Source organism: Colletes latitarsis, chromosome 7 (genome assembly GCF_051014445.1).
Source record: "Colletes latitarsis isolate SP2378_abdomen chromosome 7, iyColLati1, whole genome shotgun sequence".
Classification (NCBI taxonomy): Eukaryota; Metazoa; Arthropoda; class Insecta; order Hymenoptera; family Colletidae; genus Colletes; species Colletes latitarsis.
Window position 1 is genome coordinate 22,826,146 of NC_135140.1, and position 17,945 is coordinate 22,844,090.

At 34.7% G+C, this 17,945-nt stretch overlaps 6 protein-coding genes across 16 annotated transcripts; 3 read left to right on the plus strand and 3 right to left on the minus strand.

The window, feature by feature from the left end:
- Positions 1-944: 944 nt before the first annotated feature.
- Positions 945-5,860, minus strand: LOC143343144 (apoptosis-inducing factor 3). 9 transcript variants are annotated; one of them, XM_076767697.1, is made up of 8 exons: positions 4,026-4,371; positions 3,638-3,758; positions 3,180-3,472; positions 2,765-3,101; positions 2,344-2,694; positions 2,070-2,275; positions 1,773-1,989; positions 945-1,691 (listed from the first exon to the last, which is right to left on the minus strand). In XM_076767697.1, exons 2-8 carry the CDS (start codon positions 3,741-3,743, stop codon positions 1,432-1,434), a joined length of 1,770 nt encoding a protein of 589 aa, XP_076623812.1. In that variant the 5' UTR covers positions 3,744-3,758; positions 4,026-4,371; the 3' UTR covers positions 945-1,431. The 9 variants fall into 9 exon arrangements, with proteins under 9 accessions (XP_076623812.1, XP_076623810.1, XP_076623814.1 ...); XM_076767699.1 differs by having other exon boundaries at positions 946-1,691; positions 3,704-3,758; positions 4,026-4,370; XM_076767695.1 differs by lacking the exon at positions 4,026-4,371 and having other exon boundaries at positions 3,638-3,999.
- A 173-nt stretch (positions 5,861-6,033) lies between these two features.
- Beta4galt7 (beta-1,4-galactosyltransferase 7) lies at positions 6,034-8,425 on the minus strand. The gene is made up of 5 exons (XM_076767704.1): positions 7,665-8,425; positions 7,373-7,587; positions 7,069-7,292; positions 6,838-6,984; positions 6,034-6,494 (listed from the first exon to the last, which is right to left on the minus strand). Exons 1-5 carry the CDS (start codon positions 7,765-7,767, stop codon positions 6,203-6,205), a joined length of 981 nt encoding a protein of 326 aa, XP_076623819.1. The 5' UTR covers positions 7,768-8,425; the 3' UTR covers positions 6,034-6,202.
- A 140-nt stretch (positions 8,426-8,565) lies between these two features.
- Tsf2 (transferrin 2) lies at positions 8,566-12,233 on the plus strand. Its single transcript, XM_076767694.1, has 9 exons — positions 8,566-8,850; positions 9,027-9,439; positions 9,527-9,644; positions 9,722-9,901; positions 9,980-10,452; positions 10,526-10,690; positions 10,766-10,854; positions 10,949-11,289; positions 11,369-12,233. The coding sequence occupies exons 1-9, from the start codon at positions 8,784-8,786 to the stop codon at positions 12,007-12,009; spliced, it is 2,487 nt and encodes an 828-aa protein (XP_076623809.1). The 5' UTR covers positions 8,566-8,783; the 3' UTR covers positions 12,010-12,233.
- A 47-nt stretch (positions 12,234-12,280) lies between these two features.
- Positions 12,281-13,604, minus strand: LOC143343893 (uncharacterized). Its single transcript, XM_076769254.1, has 5 exons — positions 13,468-13,604; positions 13,272-13,404; positions 13,068-13,163; positions 12,782-12,971; positions 12,281-12,697 (listed from the first exon to the last, which is right to left on the minus strand). The coding sequence occupies exons 1-5, from the start codon at positions 13,479-13,481 to the stop codon at positions 12,651-12,653; spliced, it is 480 nt and encodes a 159-aa protein (XP_076625369.1). The 5' UTR covers positions 13,482-13,604; the 3' UTR covers positions 12,281-12,650.
- Positions 13,605-13,841: 237 nt separating this feature from the next.
- Positions 13,842-14,953, plus strand: LOC143343892 (uncharacterized). The gene is made up of 3 exons (XM_076769252.1): positions 13,842-13,980; positions 14,041-14,173; positions 14,255-14,953. The coding sequence occupies exons 1-3, from the start codon at positions 13,882-13,884 to the stop codon at positions 14,533-14,535; spliced, it is 513 nt and encodes a 170-aa protein (XP_076625367.1). The 5' UTR covers positions 13,842-13,881; the 3' UTR covers positions 14,536-14,953.
- On the plus strand, positions 14,852-17,925 carry LOC143343890 (uncharacterized). Of its 3 annotated transcripts, XM_076769247.1 has the most exons (7): positions 14,852-14,975; positions 15,063-15,220; positions 15,532-15,652; positions 15,845-16,303; positions 16,373-16,727; positions 16,800-17,011; positions 17,102-17,925. In XM_076769247.1, exons 2-7 carry the CDS (start codon positions 15,093-15,095, stop codon positions 17,345-17,347), a joined length of 1,521 nt encoding a protein of 506 aa, XP_076625362.1. In that variant the 5' UTR covers positions 14,852-14,975; positions 15,063-15,092; the 3' UTR covers positions 17,348-17,925. The 3 variants fall into 3 exon arrangements, with proteins under 3 accessions (XP_076625362.1, XP_076625365.1, XP_076625363.1); XM_076769250.1 differs by lacking the exon at positions 14,852-14,975 and having other exon boundaries at positions 14,982-15,220; positions 16,373-16,662; positions 17,102-17,242; XM_076769248.1 differs by lacking the exon at positions 14,852-14,975 and having other exon boundaries at positions 14,983-15,220; positions 16,373-16,662; positions 16,800-17,223.
- Positions 17,926-17,945: the final 20 nt, after the last annotated feature.

Below are 17,945 nucleotides of genomic sequence, written 5' to 3' on the forward strand. Positions count from 1 at the left end.
AAATTAGGTTTTTACGAGTTACTGTTGGTAAAGAAGACTTATATATTTATTTCACTTGTTTGATATTTATTCTTTTTTATTAATTAAAAATAAAAGTTTGAATGCACAAGCTCTTTATGTACAAGCTCATATACATTTGTTGTTAATAAAATGTTCAATGTTTAATGTTTAATTAACGTCTCTATTTGGCACAAAGTCTGCCATATAGTTTTTCAACTGACCGCCATCTATGAGAAGAGGCCGCTAACATCAGCTACGAAAGTCCATAAGGTGAACAGTCTACTCATATACATCGTCTGTGGTAGGAGGTTGCGGAAGTTGAACATTGCAGTAATAATTAACGACGATAACAACAAAACGTATCTAAAGAAAAGAAAACTGTAATCGAGATGCGTATTACAAGTATACTTTTTTATAAAGTTCATAACATTCCATATCGATATCGAGGGTATGTACGAGTAATTGGTGCACTTTTTTAACCTAACGTTTATTTAACGGCTATTCTCACATCGTACTTCAGTATTATGTTATAAATATTAACGTAAGCGTGGTAGAGAAAAGCATCAACACGATACATTTAAAAGTAATTATTGTTAAGATTTCAATAAAAGAATTTTCACTTTAAGAGATTGGTATTATCGCATGTTGTTATAAACAATGCAAGTGGTGTATATACGTATAATTACATATACAGGAAGCATCGCATCGAAAAAAAGCCAACTTTGAAGGATATAATTCAATTTAAGATTGATCTTGAACGAGAGGAAGAAAACATGTTACTATTGAGACATCCCTATCTTACTGTCCAACAATCCCATGGTCATATGAGTGAATTTAAAGCGATAAGACACGCTAAAGTACAGCAGCAATGGCAAGAAGAAAAAAATGTAAAATTTAACAGGGAGGTTACTATTGCGGATCGATTAAATCATTTAATGGTAAACGAAGTTTGGGATTAATATGTATTTTATGGGTAATAGTGCCTTATTGTTTTATTAAACTTAAATGTATTTAATCGTTTACTGGTAACTCAATGATAAATACGTATCTTTTTTTATTCCTTTTTTTCTTTATTGTTGTTATAAACTATCTGTTCAGACATGTTCTACAATGATACTATCGTGTATAGAATACCGTTATAAAATGTATTCAAATGGATAAAAAAAAGAAATACTTTGAATGTATTACATACACGATCCACGCGTATATAAAAATATATATATATATATATATATATATATATATATATATCGTACGAAAACATAATTTTAAAGTCACAAATTTTTAATTTCATTTCTAAACAATAACTTAAATTATATAGTTGCAAAAATGCATTTCAGAATACTTTGTTAATCTCCTGCTATTTCTTACATAAAATATAAAACAAAAGTTAACAGCTTGTTCTTTAACATTTCGCTAAATAGCTTGCTTTTATGGATTTACGGTAGATACGTTTTGAAATCGTTCAAGTAAGTTTTTCGGTTTATTCTGTATCCAACCAAATGGATTTTTATCGACCATTTCTTCCGTCAACGACTTTCCTTCGTATAGAAAATTTGCAAAATCAGATACAACAGGATCTGCGCCTACGCTACTCATTGCAATAACTTTACCATCTTTAATGTATAATGCAAAAAATTCAAAGTTTTCCAAGGACCCATAGATTTTCATCCTGTCTGGTTTTCCATGCCCTGAATGCATTACAAATTATGATAAAAATGCTATATTATACTTACTACTTGTGTAGAAAAAAACTAATTATAAACGTGTACCCGCATATCGATAACTTCTTCCAAATAACGTTGTCCAGAAAAATGGAACAGTATTTAATTCTGTACTTTTTGCACATATATTTAATGCTGCTATTTTTCCATGATAATGCGCCAAAGAATAATGACCTATTGCTGCTGAAGTATTATCAGAATCAAATAACGGTGCATACGCTATATCACCGCCGGCATATACATTTTCTACGTTAGTTTTCAAGTACTAAAATTGTACACAGAATATTAAACATTTCCTAACAATAATACTTAAAACGATTATTGGGGTATGCCAAAGTACCGTACCTTATTCACTTTTACACTACCATCTTGTAACATTTCGATCGGCGAATCTTTTATCCAATCCGTGTAAAATGTAGATCCAATTCCAATAATAACTATATCGGCAGGAAGTACCGTGTCATCGGTAAGTACAACCGAACCTATAATATTTTCGTCGTCTTCCTTCGCAACAAATTTCATAATATTCTTTTCAAATATAAATTTAACACCTTCAACAAAATATCTTATTATTTTTTATTTAATTTGATAGAAATCAAACGACAAAATAAAATGTTACCTTTCTCTTCAAATTCTTGTTTAACTCTATTACCAATCTCTGTGCCTAAAACCGATTGTAGAGGTACCATACCTCTGCCTATAATGGTAATGGATGCACATTTACCTACGCAATAAGCAGCTGCTTCCATACCGATAAAGCCTAGCCCAAGTATTACAATATGCGTTTTAGGTGTCAATTTGGAATGTACAGCACGAGAATCTGTATAATCCCTTAACACATAAATATTAGATAGATTAATGCCAGGTGTATCTGGCAGTCTAGGCTTGCTACCAGTACAGATGAATAAATAATTGTAAGTTAATTCCTCATTATTACTCAACAGAACAACGTTTTTGCTTACATTCAGGCCTGTAATACAATTGTAAAATACAATTTAGTTCAACTACAGCGAACCAACCAATTTATAAGGATTTATTACCTGTAGCCTCCACGCCAAGTTTCATTTGAATATTGTGAGTATCATAAAATGATTGTGGTCTTAAGGCTGCTTTATCAATATCAAAGTCCAAAACCTTTGATACTTTTACCCTATCGTATGGAACTGTATTTTCTTTACAAACCATAATAATGTTTCCTGTAAACTCCTCTTGCCGTAAACTTTCTGCACAAGTTGCAGCAGCTGGTCCACCTCCGACTATCACAACAGTAGTTTTGTTATTGACATCTGTTTCGTGCATTTTTTTTACGCGTCTATTCAAATCCAGATCTTTACGATTTGCTTTCACCCGTACAAGTCCAGCATCGTCCACGTTTACCTGTTTAATTAAATAATACATATCGACTAACAATATTTACAGATTGTTGCATATCAATTTGATTATTTGTTAGAATACTTTATAACACGGTAAAGAGTCTAAGCCTGGATAATCTTCTATATCTCCCGTTCTAATGTTAAAACATGCACCGTGCCATGGACATCTTATCCTTCCATCCCCCAATGCTCCTGTATGGAGTAATGCCCCATAATGTGTACATTTTGTACCAATAGCATGCAACTCTCCTTTTTGTTTAATCAATAAAATTTTTGTCCCAGCATCTCCAAGTGGCAAAAGTTTCATTTCATTTTCGTTGATATCCGTTTCTTTGCACACCACGTCTTCGATGTAATCATACTTTTCTGGCTTGCCTAAATTAATGTAAGTCATCCTGGTTATCAACAGAATTAAATACCTATTCTTTATTACGAATACCTCGTAATTATATAAATCGCGGTTCGCTTATAGATAGAAGCAAGATTATATATTATAATAAATAATATCGTTGACGTACGAACGAGCAGCTAGTAACTCACAACTACAGCAACATTTCGAACTATTACGCGACGCTCTAATATCTTCTTTCGGTTTATTACACTCACTGCAAATATGATTTTTCTTTTCAGACTTTGATTCTGACATCCCCACTTTGTGTATCTTTAAACGAACATAAGAAATTGTGTTACACGCTAAACGTGTAAAACGATTTATAGTGTACAAACGCATATGTGTGTGTATTGCCAAAGTATTTTACTATTTGTCACGTTGTTTAAAATTGCACCAATTACTCGTAGTGTGAAGAATTTTTAAAATTAACATTGTTACGATTCTCGTTAAAAATAGTATACGACCATAAAAAAAACTGCAGTGATACTCAAGTTAGTATCATATAAGGTTATGTACGCATGTATTGTTTGTACCTACGTTTTCGCGTGCAATTTAATTGTATACAGTAATTTACATTTCGCTATATAGTTTCACGGATCGTTTTTATCTTTTTTATCAATTTAACGAACAAAGATAATCAGTAAACGATGACATTATTGAATAGGAAAAATTTCACGTATCATACGAGGCTGTTAACTATACATGCATTCATGAAATCGATCAGTGGGAATACTCATTGTATTAAATCGTACACAAATGGAATTGTCGATACAATTTTATGTAGTAATTATTTACCTGCAAATTTAAACATAAGTTTTAATAAATTGATCTAATATTGTAATTAATATTTAATAGAATTTTACTGAAATAGATTTATATTTGCGTACACATAACTACGCATTTATGCTTAGAAGGACATCAGCGTACGTTATGTACATACCTGCTCAAATTTACCATCGATTTATATTACGAAATATTTACGTAATTGCGAATATATACTAATTTTTTTTTTTTTTTTTTTTTTTTTTTTTTTTTTTTAAATATAGTTCACACCTGTTTTCGACGATTTGTCTGGAGTGACTCTAGAACTTCCTGGAAGAAACCCTTTACAATTGCTGGCACCCATCTTTTTTTATAATAATGTCACTCACGTATGATACACCGAAAGTATTATTGCGGTATCTACAAGTACTCTGGTTATCTGAATTCACCGTGATCTACGAGTATTTACTTGTATCGGTATTGAATTCTTAAAGATCGATTTTATTACTACGACGATCGACCTTGAGCCACTTGTAGCAAAGTATTTAGATAAACTTTCACTTTTTCGTAGAATTGTTTATATATTTAAATACTTTATCGCAAACGCCTTAGTAACAATTTATGTTTCTAACGGGATAAACAGATGCAGTCAATTATGAAACTGGAGAAGAGGTAAAATATTTTTAATCGAAATGTCCGTTGTTTAAATTATTTTTTAAATATAATGCAAATCGATGATACGCAATCGACCACACATTCATCGTCCAAAATACATATACTATAACATGAAGCAACGGTAATTATTTAATTTTAATTAGAATCGAAGGCAGTGACTTTATCATCACTTTCTGTAATTGTGGTAATTATGGTACCGTTTTGAAAATTTGTATTTTATATATATTATATATTCATAAACTACAATAGTTTAGGAGTAACGAAATATAAATTTATTAATTAAATTATAACAAAAATTATAATTAATTTTTTCAATAATTTTACACGACGTTGTATTTTACAATTTGATAAATGTTTATTATATAATGAGAAACGTCGTTTCCTTTTTTATCTTACTTCATACAACACACAAGTGTACACCGCAACTTGTTGCAGAAATTCTAGCAATAACCAGCTATACTGTTAAGGGGGCGTTAAAATCGATTTCCTCGCATGCATATAGTATCGCCATAGAATAAGTATAGAATAGATGTTTCATCGTATCATCGACATCTTTAGGAACGATCATATCTCGTTTGTGAAAGTAATATTTTTAATGCTTGCTTCTAAAACAAATACTATTCACAATTTTATTTAGTTTTAATTTCCGCACCAAATAGAGTTTGTATTTTAGTTCATTCGAAAGCGACATGAAAGTGATCAGGAGTCTCACGAGCCCACAAAATTCATGTGACACGAAGAAAATTGCCTTTCAATTTTATTCTATTGTCTATGATATAGGCTAGATCAGACATTCAATGATCATCGGGATACAGAGATGCCAGAATGGCACCGAAGGTGCTCTCTCACACGATGCCAGATCACGCGTACATGAGCTCGGGGAGTTTCGGAAAGTCGACGAAGGCAAACTGACGCATGCCCTCTTTCTCGATTCTCCGAAGTTGCCCGAAGTAATTTCGGACCGCCTCGTGAGAGTCGAGAGAGAAAGGCTCACATTTGCCTTCTCGCTCTAACAACTGAAATCTGACCTCCCGTCTACGGCATATTTTTTTTCATGGGTAAGGCCAAGCTAATAGAGCTGCAAATTTAAAATTGATTCTTAACACTAATAGCATAATAACGCTTCTATAAAATTAAATAGCCTTGATATTATTTAATTATTCGGTATGATCACTTTATTCAAAATATTTGTATTAGTTTGAATAGGATCATTAACGTGTAAATACATTATATACATATATATATATTTTTTTTAAATACAGTTTTTATCGATATAGTTATAATCCGGTGGCAGACTTGTTATTATTGACCTTTTTTTTTTCCTTAGATTTTCCATCCTTAGATCCTACTAGCTTATCACATTCGCACCAAGGTGTATTTAATTTATCGCACATTAGAGAAATATTAAGGACGGTTAATGGAGTATCCCCAATGGACATTTTAATCGTACCTAATATTTTATAAGAAACATTATTTAAGCCGGTCTGACGATCGCGTTTTCGAGTAATTTCTCGTTGGTTGTAACACTTGATCATATCTCGTTTCCTATGATTTCTATCGTGTATATGTCTGAAATTAATGTAACCAATATAATAATTGATGTATAGGTACAGTAGTGCCCACTTAAGTGACCGCACTTTTGCCCACTTAAGCGTCCGCGGTTATCTCCATCAATTCTTGAAAGCCAAGTTTATCACGTTATCGATACATTGTATATATTATGGTTTCGAGTGCCAGCTATTGTATCTCACTCGCACTTATCCACTTTCCTTATCTCCGTTGAATTCTGAGAAGTAACCATGCCCACATAAATGACCGCGATCGGTCCCGAGCTTGGTCATTTATGTGGGCACTACTCTATATGTATATCTAAATCAATAGGTGATACATTATTTTATGCAATTTATCTTACTTGAATGTATTGTGCGTTCCAGTAGATATATTTTGCGGTCTTGTAACAGTTAAACCAGCTTCTTTCAATCTAACATAGAATTCATCATCTTCAAGACCCCATCCCCAATATTTATTAGACATTCCATTTACCTGTGTAAAATGTTCTCTGTAAAAATATTTTTCTATTATTACATCGACGCAACACATTTTTACTATACCACGTATACTAAGAACCATTGTGATATGGTACCTTTTAATAATTAATATGCCTCCAACAAATGTTGGATAATGGTATCGAGGATGTAATTCCGGGGAAGATATATGGTATGGACCTTTGGTGGGAAAAGAGTATAATAATTCATCATTTATAGGTAATAAATCTACATCGTGCATTGCTATGTAATCAAACTCTTTGTTAACTTGAAGGAAGCCTACATTTATAAGAGAGGCTCGATTAAATCTAAATCTATCAACCTATGAAAACAGAAATGCTATTAGTAAATTTAAATTACTTTGTTTAATTTATTGCTGATTATGTCGGAACAAAAATATACCTGGTTGAGTACGAATATATGATAATCTATATTTTGCTTATCTAAAAATTTCTTCATATGTGGAGCAAACATTAATAGCTCTTCAAAGCGATCTCTAAATGGCACAAGTATAGCTAAACGATGGACTGATTTTTTATAACTTTTATCGCCATTGTCTTCTTGTTTATGATTATTGTACCGACTTGGCAGTGTAACTATTTCACATTTGCATTCATCTGAAATTATAAGTTCCATGTACTTTTTGAACCTTCTGTAGTTTATATTTAAAATATTGAAACAACTAGTGTCTTACCTATACTTATAGGGGCAATACTTATCAAGCATGAAATGACAAAAGTGATTAGAATGCAAGCAAATATGTATTTGAATTTTATACTCTTCCAAATAACTTCCATGCTGAATAACAAGTATGTAAGCAATATATCTTAAATTTAAAAGTAAATTTATTCATCGAATGAACAGTCTTATTAGGTTTTATTGATCAAACAATAGATTTTTATTCAAATAATGTTATTGAGCCTTTCATATTCATTTTCTGTGTTCTTGTTTACGATCAATTTTGTTAAATAGGATTAATGCTAAACGCATTGCATAAAAGTTATCGCTTCATCGATACGTTAAATATTTCTGTTTGAGGATTCGTGGTATTTCGCACGAGAATCGGAGATTAGTAAAATAAGACACTTTCTTCTTACATACTTCTTTCAGACTAGTTTGAATACACACATCGATCGAACCTTAACTAACAGCACTTTTTTTCATCTAGCAAATATCTATCGGTCGCTTGACCGAAAAGGATATGTCCTTTGCCCCAAATACACATATCTTCTGATCGAATGTACGCATAATTATGACACACGTTAAGATTTAATTCGTGCATTATCGACGCGCAATGTTACTCGGTTATGCTATTAGCAAAATACATTTTTACACCATGCCATTGGCAATAAAAAATGTTACTTCCAGGAACAACTGTGTCATTATCGGTTGCATTGCTTAGACGAAACGTAGAACACTATGGCAATAGTAGTAGTAGAGGGCCTTATCGAGGTCCTCTAAATAGTACGTGGGCAATGAGTACACGTATTTATTCTATAGTAACGTGTATGTAAAATGCGTACTATAACAGGAGTTCCCAACTATATTTTGTGCACGGAGTTCTTTCAGAAATTCTACATATTGCATAACGAATTCGACGAAACAAAAATCAATAAGAATTTATTAAATATTCTTACTAAACACGATAATAAAAAATATCAATAATTCTTTAATTTATACTTGACAAAAATCAGAAAATTTTCTGAATATTGATCACGTTGGGAACTGCTGTGACTAAGCAGGGCTTATAGTATCACGGTGTTGGGTGTTGTCTTCCGTCTTAATTGATATTTGCACTGAGAAAGTTCTAAAAATGTCGTTCGAAAACTATAAAAACGTATTCTTAATAATTTTCAGTTTATTCTGCCTTCAAATACATGGTATAAAAAATATTTTCGTTTTCTAGATTACTTTTGAATATCATGTTTATAATTTCAAATAAAATTTCACTTTCGTTCGTGTAATATACATATATCCTTTCTTAATTGTAGTGTTGTTGCGTATATAATTATGCGATTATTTACATACATACATATTCTATAAAATTTATTCACAGGCCAAAATCTCAATAATACTGTTGTATGGTGTACAATATCCGAGTCTGAACAAGATAAGTGCAATGCATTTTCAAGAGCAGTTGATCGTGAGATAGCATTTTTTGACTATAATTATATTTCTGTGCAATGCAAACAAGCATTAAACAAAGAAGACTGCATGGCTATGTTGGATCATGAGAAGGCACACATAACCACTTTGGATGCGGGAGAAATTTTTATAGCTGGAAGATATCATAGCTTAATACCAATAATGCAAGAAATATACAAAAATAACGTGAATTATCAGTATGCTGTTGCAGTTATTAAAAAAGGGTCGTTACCGGATGTTCAGAGTTTAAATGATTTGAGGGGTAAAAAGGCTTGCTTTGCCGGGCTTGGAATGCTTGCTGGTTGGATTATTCCTATACATATAGTAAACTGAATTTTATTTTATTTTATTATATTTTCAAACAATCTCTGTACATTTAAGAATACAATTTTCTGTTGTTTATGAATTTAGCTGATGAAGCAAGGTGGTTTAGAAATTATCGATTGCAATAATCATGTGAAATCTGCTATCAAATATTTTGGACCTAGCTGTGCTGTAAATTCATTGATCGATAAATACAATCCACTAGGTAAATTAGTATTAATACTAATAAATATTAATTGTACATGTAGTTTATAGTTAATTTATAATGAATTTAAATTTTAGGTGATAACTCTGACCAGTTATGCAAGCTGTGCATTGGAAAAATACCTGGAGGAAGGTGTACAAAGTCAGATCCTTATTCAGGATACGAAGGAGCATTTAGGTGTTTGGTGGAAGCAGGAGAAATTGCTTTTTTGTTACACACAACTGTAGATGAAATGACATCAACTACTTTTGATTTTAGTGGGTTTTTAGTTTGCCATTTCATCGATCGTTCCTGCAATTATAAAATTATTAACGGCGATCGTTTGCTTTTCACAGATTCTGTGAAGAAAGAACAATTTGAATTACTTTGTCGAGACGGCACGCGCAAGTCGGTCGATGAATATAAACGTTGTAACTGGGGTACTGTTCCATCGCGTGTGATAGTCACATCGTCCGCAACGAAAATCGAGACTCGTCGTTTATATCAACGGTTTTTACAAAAAGCAGTGGATATATTAAATAAACGTAACGCGAAAAATTCGACTGAACCATACGATGATCGTTTCGAAAATCGACCTGGCTATAATAACAGATTTGGTGAGAATAATTTTAATAGAAGCGGATACGTTAATCCGAACGAATACAATACAGATAATTTTGAAAATCGCAACGCATACGATCCAAGTTACAACGGTAACGAATTAAATTCGTGGGATAAACCAGAATCGACGAACGTACAACCGATAGAGACTTTTAACCTATTCGAATCTGCACCAAGATACGGAATGCATCACAACTTAATTTTCTCTGTAAATATATTTACGTTTATGAAATTCGTTAAACTTGTTTAGACGAGTCTCGCATTAAATTGTATGATTTTAGGATTCGGCGCATGATTTTATTCAATTGCCTGAAAAAGATCAAACTTATGGTGGATATTTAGGTAGCTCTCTAGACCCGATATTGGGAGTTCGTCGTTGCCCAGTGAATAGGATGACCTTATGCGTTACATCGGATCCAGAAATGGAAAAGTGTATGAAAATGAAGGTAAAGATTCGAAAAAATCTTTCACCGCACCGTTAAAAAGCATTTTTGTTTTATTCCGATCCGTTTTTGTTTCAGATGGCATTAAAAGCGCAACTATTAAAACCAGAATTAAATTGTTACAAAGGTCATAGTCAGATTCATTGCATGCAAGCTATACAAAGCGGGTACGTATACTTTGAATAAATGGCAATCTTGGCCGAGTAAAAAAAATACTCTTTAGAATTAAGGAATTGATAAAATTAGATTGCTTTTTGTTAGAATCACCGATGTAGCAGTATTAGATACCAGCGATGTATACACCGCCGGTCTGCGTTTCGATTTGATCCCCTTTATATCGGAAGTTTACAATCTACCGACACCAGAATATTACGTGGTCGCGGTGGCGAAGGAAGAAGACGATAATACAGATTTGACTTATTTGAAGAACAAGTATACTTGTCATACGGGAATTAACACGGCCGCGGGTTGGGTATACCCTTTGGCGTATCTAATTTCCAACACTTGGATCAGGGGCTACGGTTGCGACTCTGTTCGCGCCGCTGCTGAATATTTTAGTAAATCTTGCGTGCCAGGCGCGCTCAGTACCGAATATAATACAGGTGACTGTGATTCCAAGATTCGTTGTACTTTTGTCAGTCGGTTATCATGAATTACCGAAATTTTCATTATACGTTGCAGGGGTGCCTTACGATAATATGTGCGACCTTTGTCACGGTGCGAGTTTTCGTTACTGCCGGCGAGATGCGTCTGAAGATTACTTTGGATATACAGGTGCGTTTAGGTGTTTAGTCGAGGGAGGAGGAGACGTAGCCTTCGTTAAACACACAACGGTCGCTGAGAACACTGATGGGAAGCGACGAGAAACGTGGGCGCGTAATACATTCACAAAAGACTTTGAGCTACTTTGCCCGGATGGGACTCGTCGACCGACTACCGATTACGTGCATTGTAATCTAGGAAAAGTCACAGCGAACGCGATAGTCACCCGTGGCGGATATTACGGATATAACGAAACGCAGATAAACGCTTACATAAATCTCTTTATTTATGCCCAACAGTTCTACGGCCGAAAGGAGCAGGATGAATTTAGTTTCAGCATGTTTTACAGCCAGCCGCCTTACAGTGATCTGATTTTCCAAGATGCCACGCAACAACTGGTGGTAATACCACCGGAGAAACGGGAGTTTAGTGCATATTTAGGTCCAGATTTCATGAGAGCTAGAAGGATCGTAGATTGCAACGCTGGTGCATCAGCTATAGAGCAGTCGGTATTAGCCACGATAGCTATGATTATACTCACTTACGTGTTCAGTAGATAAAAGTTGGCATATTTTTTCTTGACCAATGAATATCTAATTAATATATAAATGTATATTGAAAGAAAACAAAGATGTATGTAACTTTGCACCGAGATGATTACGATGCGTCTAGCTGTCACTGTGTTATACACGAAATGTGCATACAACCCAGACCATAGTTTTTGGAAGATATTTGTGTTGCAGGGTGTTCCAAGTTAACTGTTGTTGTTGTTCTTTTTTTTTTTTTTTTTTTTTTTTGAGGGGGGGGGGAGGGGTCGGAGACAAATATGATTTTATAAAGTGAGGTTTCGAAAGTTGAATTTATTCGAGGATACAATTTCGAGCAAACTTTTCTCGACAAGTTGTCAAGGATAACTTGGAATACCCAGTATTCGCTTGTAATTTTCAGATTTAGATCTGATCCGTCCATTTTGAAATTTTACATTAATTATACGGTAAGATTTTATCATATGTAATAACTTTACGCGTACCTTATGCCGTCCATCAATATTTTTATACATATCGATTAAAATAAATTTCCAAGTTTTTAAATACGTTCGTTATTTATCACTTTATTCGATGTTTCATAATATAGGAATATCGATACATGATAGAAAAACGAAAAACTATTAATACCTATCCATTTCGACGATCGTCTCGTACTATACTATATTTCCAGAGTTGGTCAATTCCTTTAGTCTTTTGGTTACTGGTTTTCAAGATGCAAATAATTGACAAATGATCTTAACGTAGTTAGCAAGAGAATGCTAATGAAAAGAATATGAATTCAAACCTAGAGAAAATAATCGGACTCCTAATTTCTTGGGCAGCACAATTGCGGAAGAATTTCGTATTTTGGATTTTGTTGTATAATTTGTCACCAAACTGTTTGCACATAACGATTTGCGGGGGTAAACGGTACTTTTTCCTTTCGCCGTAGAACAGGATTTCCCGATTTTACACTTTCGATTAGATTCCATTACCTTAACGTGACAAATGGTCGAGCGAGTCATTAATGTGCTACACTACATATGTATAATGAAAACATTATAACAAGAAGTCGAAGAAATGAAATTTACATTGGCGGAACGATGGTTTTGTTTCGATTGAAATTTACCAGATTTTGATTGTCCAAGTATATCGCGTTTCAAGTTTCGCGTTTTCTTACGACGTCTCTGAAATGAAATTAACATTTAATTAAAAAATTCGACGAGAACTAGCGATTGTACGACAGTGCAATCTAAGCAATTTGTGTTAGGAGAACACGGTATAGTAGACCTTACTTTTTTTGGTTTCTCAGTTTTCGTCAATTGATTGCTGCTGGATTTGATGCTTCTCACTTTTCTAGGTGCACACCAGTAAGTTTTTAATTTACCGCGGTGTTTTTTGACCGCTGTGTCTGGCGACGTTTGGTATCTATCGCGTAAGAAATCCTTTGTGAACGAACAAATTTACAAATTACAGGAAGCAAGTATTTACTTTGATTCGATCATTTGGAAGGTGAACACTTGTGAAGATTGTTTCCAGGACTCGGTGAATTCTTATTGTTAATTTAGACGTTTAAAAACTATGTGACTCACATTTTCTAACAATTAATTTATTGTCAATTAGGTTTTCTGTAAATTTTGAATTTTACAGTTTCTGTTTGTGGACAAATGATTCGTTACCACAAAAGAGTTGAAGTTAGCGAGGATTCCGCTTCACGATGCACGACCATCATCGCTTCATTGTCACACATTACATTTAACCCCTCGACGCAATTGCTAAAAATTCTCCGTAATTTTCTAAATTTTCTGTTCACCTTGTCACTTTCACCTTAGAAATTTCGACTATTCGGAAATTTGGAAAACTAGACACGCCATTTGGTTAAAAATCAATCGGTAAATAAACAACATGAACAAGTATGTTTTCCAGGATAAAGCGCTAAGATATGAGAAATTAGCAAAACCTAAAGATAGAATTGACAGAACCAGCAACCGCAATCCGTTTAATGTGAGTATTATAACAGAATTGTTGTACTTTGTATTACATTGAATCATTACGATATTTCAGGTAAAATCTGGAGCCTTGTGTTACGAAATCACAGACTCTATAAACAAACTTGCTCAGCCGAAACGAAAACCAGCGAAAAATGTATCTGCCGCAACCGTAAGCTCGTCCGTGAAAAGTGCTCCTGCAGCTGCGGGTATCCCGATTCGATAAACAATTTTCTTGGTAGTTGTTCCGTCGAACATGGATATTAATTTTCATTTATTATTATCGTAAGTGAAACATGGACACCATAAACTGATAAACAGCAACGAGCAATCGAAGGATGCGCAAGAATCGAAGAAAAAGAGATTTCTGTTGGACACCTACGCTCGAATTGTCGCGGCCAGGAACAAACGCTGCTCGAAACGTTTAAATGAACTAGCCAAACCAAAAACTTATTCAAAACAGGCCGAGGTCTACGAACATTTCGATAATTACTTTGAAACGATCAACAACTACAACACGAAACTTTCGCGTCTTCGAAGAAGGGACGACGAGTGGCCAAAAAACCGATAATCCGATATAATCAATTTACTATAGCTGAAATGCAAAACCAATAATAATAGACGTTTAAAAGAACCATTGAATTTTATAGTTATTACGTACATATGTAACATCGGATCGATCGTACCGCAATAGTAAAAGTCGTTTCGCGATCTTGGTTAAATTTTAAAGGTTTGGAAATTTTTTGGAAATTTTGCGCGAAAAGTTATAGGAAAAAAAAAAACAAACGAAGGTTTGATTTCCCTCGACGACTGTAAAAATTAATTCACTCGGCAGGAAAATGAATAAATAAAGAATAGAAATGAAATAACGTCATCGAAGATGAACGACACAATGAATTCTAGTGAAACATATCACCGTTAATGATCCATTTACCCGTAATTTTTACCACTAAACTGAAAAAACTTAAATTTAACCCAAATCTAACCTAAGTCATCACCACTTAATTAATTGTAAGTAAGGATAATAGAAGTAAAGAAGATATTTATTTTACTTTGTTCGCACAGCAGTTGTTTAAATATCATTGTAATTTTTATTAGATTAAAAGTTGATGTAAAAAATCTTGAAATATGCCACCAAAAGTTAAGAAATCACCCGCGGTTGCTGTAAGACGCGGACTTGAGCCGAGAACTGCAACTGCTAAACGAACAGCACCGGGCAGATTAAAAAGAATAGACAAGTCGAAAGATAAAAGAAGGTAAATAAATTGTTAGATTAAATATTTCAGAGGTTATGGTGTTTTTATAGTATTTAAATGCAGGGCAGAAATAAATAACGCAGTTGAATGTATACTTTGCCAACGCTAACGACGAATTTCAGGAAACAAAAAATATTTCTAGTATACGTTTGTAATTTGTCGCAACTTGTTAAACGTAATTCTTCCACGTATCGACTGTATACATAACACGTTTTCTCGTCTTGTTATTTCTCATTGTCGTGCCTTGGAAATTTCGATTATTTATTTCGCGTGGATAAAAGATTGGATATACATATGTATGTTTTTTGCAGGGCGGGGAAACATACGGAAAAATTGAAAGGATGGCTGGAAACACCGGCTGATTGGGCACGTTTCAATGCCTGGGCAAAGATTAATGCTCAGCCAAAGAAGTTGCCGGAACCCGAGCCAATAGTTAGTAAAAAAGATTACGGATAGACGAATACCGTATATCTGCATTACTTTTTCATCAGATACACGAAACAGGGAAATTGTCGGGTTTTCGAAAAATTGCTTCTGCAAATTGCATCTTATCTTTCGATCGAACGTGAGAAAGTACGTAGAAAGTTGCTCGTGCATTTCTTAAGGAATTTTTCGATTTATTAGGTCCGAGCGTCGATGCCGCTCTTTTGTTTCCGAAAAAGATTAAAGATGTTGGCGGAACCCCGCAAGACGCCCGATCCGAGTATTAATTGCAGATTGGATCACAGTATTCCGAAATCAGCGTTGACAATCGTCCCGTGGAGACGACTGATTCTTCTGGCATTGCCAAACGTAAAGCTGTGCGACTATGGTCGTGTGTTTTACAAAGTCTCCCCAGCAGCACTCAAGTACGAGGCATCCGATAGGATCTGCGAACTAAGTCAGCCTCGCGTCTATATCCCCGAAGAATGCAGACCCCCCGTAATCTCGATGTGCGAGCAAAGACAAGTGGTTGACGAAGAACGATTGAAGAAGCTTGCTCTGGCAAAGAAATTGCTTCACTGTCCCGAGCAATTGACACCCGAAGAAATCGCTGAAATTTTTACACCGTACGGTATAAAGAGAACCGCGCTCGTATACAAGGTATTCGTGCATGGTTAAAACGGCATTACATGCGTACCTATGAAAATTACAAGATAGTTTTCATCTCAGATCACGCCGTGGATGAAATTCTTGGCACTGCCGTCGTACAAGACGATAAAATACAGAAAAGACGAGGACGCGGAGACTTGGAAGAAAATAATAATCGAGGACGGGTCGGAAAGGGGTAGGGCTGCTCTGGCCGAACAGGAGAAGAGAATTGGAAGAAAAAGGAAATACAAGGAACTGGAAGAAGGAGGAGAATCAAAGGACGGTAGCGGCGATACCGTAGAAAAAGCTGATGAAACGACGGGCAAAGGGAGGAAGGCTAAACGAAGAAAAATAGAAAAACATGCTTGGAGGTATGCACCGCATCCGTGCAAAGATGATCCTTTCCGTATCAAAAGAGGAGCGTTGAAAGGCAAAGGTCTGGGTTAGAATTGTTGTACAAATCAGAATCAGAATCCAATAGATTAACAAACGTTACATTACGTTTCAGTACCGCCGAGCGTGAACCAATTATCAAAATCACGCACCCACGAAAGCAAAGCTATCAGATCCGATCCTTTTACGGTGAAAAAGGCTGCTTTGGCCGCTTCGGCTTCTGCGAGAGTAGAGGATCTAGCGAAACCACGAAATCCTCTAAGCCCCATCGAGAGGAAATCACCGCGCGAAAAGGACAAATACGGAAGACCGATATTCGAAATGCCTGTAAAACGCTTTTAAAAAATTCTTTAACCTACGCGCAAAAAAAATGATCATGTACTTACCATCGAATTCAACGAATAATTTGTTACCTAGGTCTATGGTAAACTGTTGCCTAAAACGAAACCGTACAAGATGGGCGAATGTCCGCCGAAAAAGACGGAGAAAGTCGTTAAAAAGCGTCCAATCGATCCGATCGCTTACGAATTAACTTACGATCCTTGCGTTTATCCAGATTTGGCCAGAAGACAGATGCGGGAAAGAAAGAGAGCTGAGAAGGATCGTACGATGCGTAGGAGGCTCGAGAAACATAATGAACGAATACAGAAAAGTTGGGTGTAAAAAGAAAAAATAAAACATAGAAACACTTGGCGTTAAAGCTTGTTTATTAAATTTACATTTCACCGATTGAACTCGTTCTGTGAGACGTGCAATCAATTTCATTCGTGCACGTGTTACAGTTTTAATTTACCGAGGCAAGATGCTAATCATATCGATTTTAATGGGATATGCAATAGGCATGTAAGACGACATAGTTTTCACGGTCGCGTTTTATGGATTTTCCGTTTTACGATTGCACAATCACATACGTGGCAATTGAATTCTATGTAAACAAGGAAAGCGCGTAAAGTAGATTATACGCTTCTACATATGTATATGTATTTGATGCTGTGTTACGAACATAATTTAGCAATAAAATATATTATTCGTAACGTAGGCTCCACTCTCAACATTCTTTTTAAATTATAGTCAGTTTTCTGTCCTGCAGTAATGCGTACCTACTTGTTTACCTTGTGTAAAAATTCATCGAAATGGTCAATTTTTTTAACTATTTCAGGTACTTGGTAAATTCGTTGACTGTATTCGCGTATACACTACTGTAAAGATATGCGTTTCAACATTGGCGACGAGCGTTGAACAAGAAAAATATCGACTATCA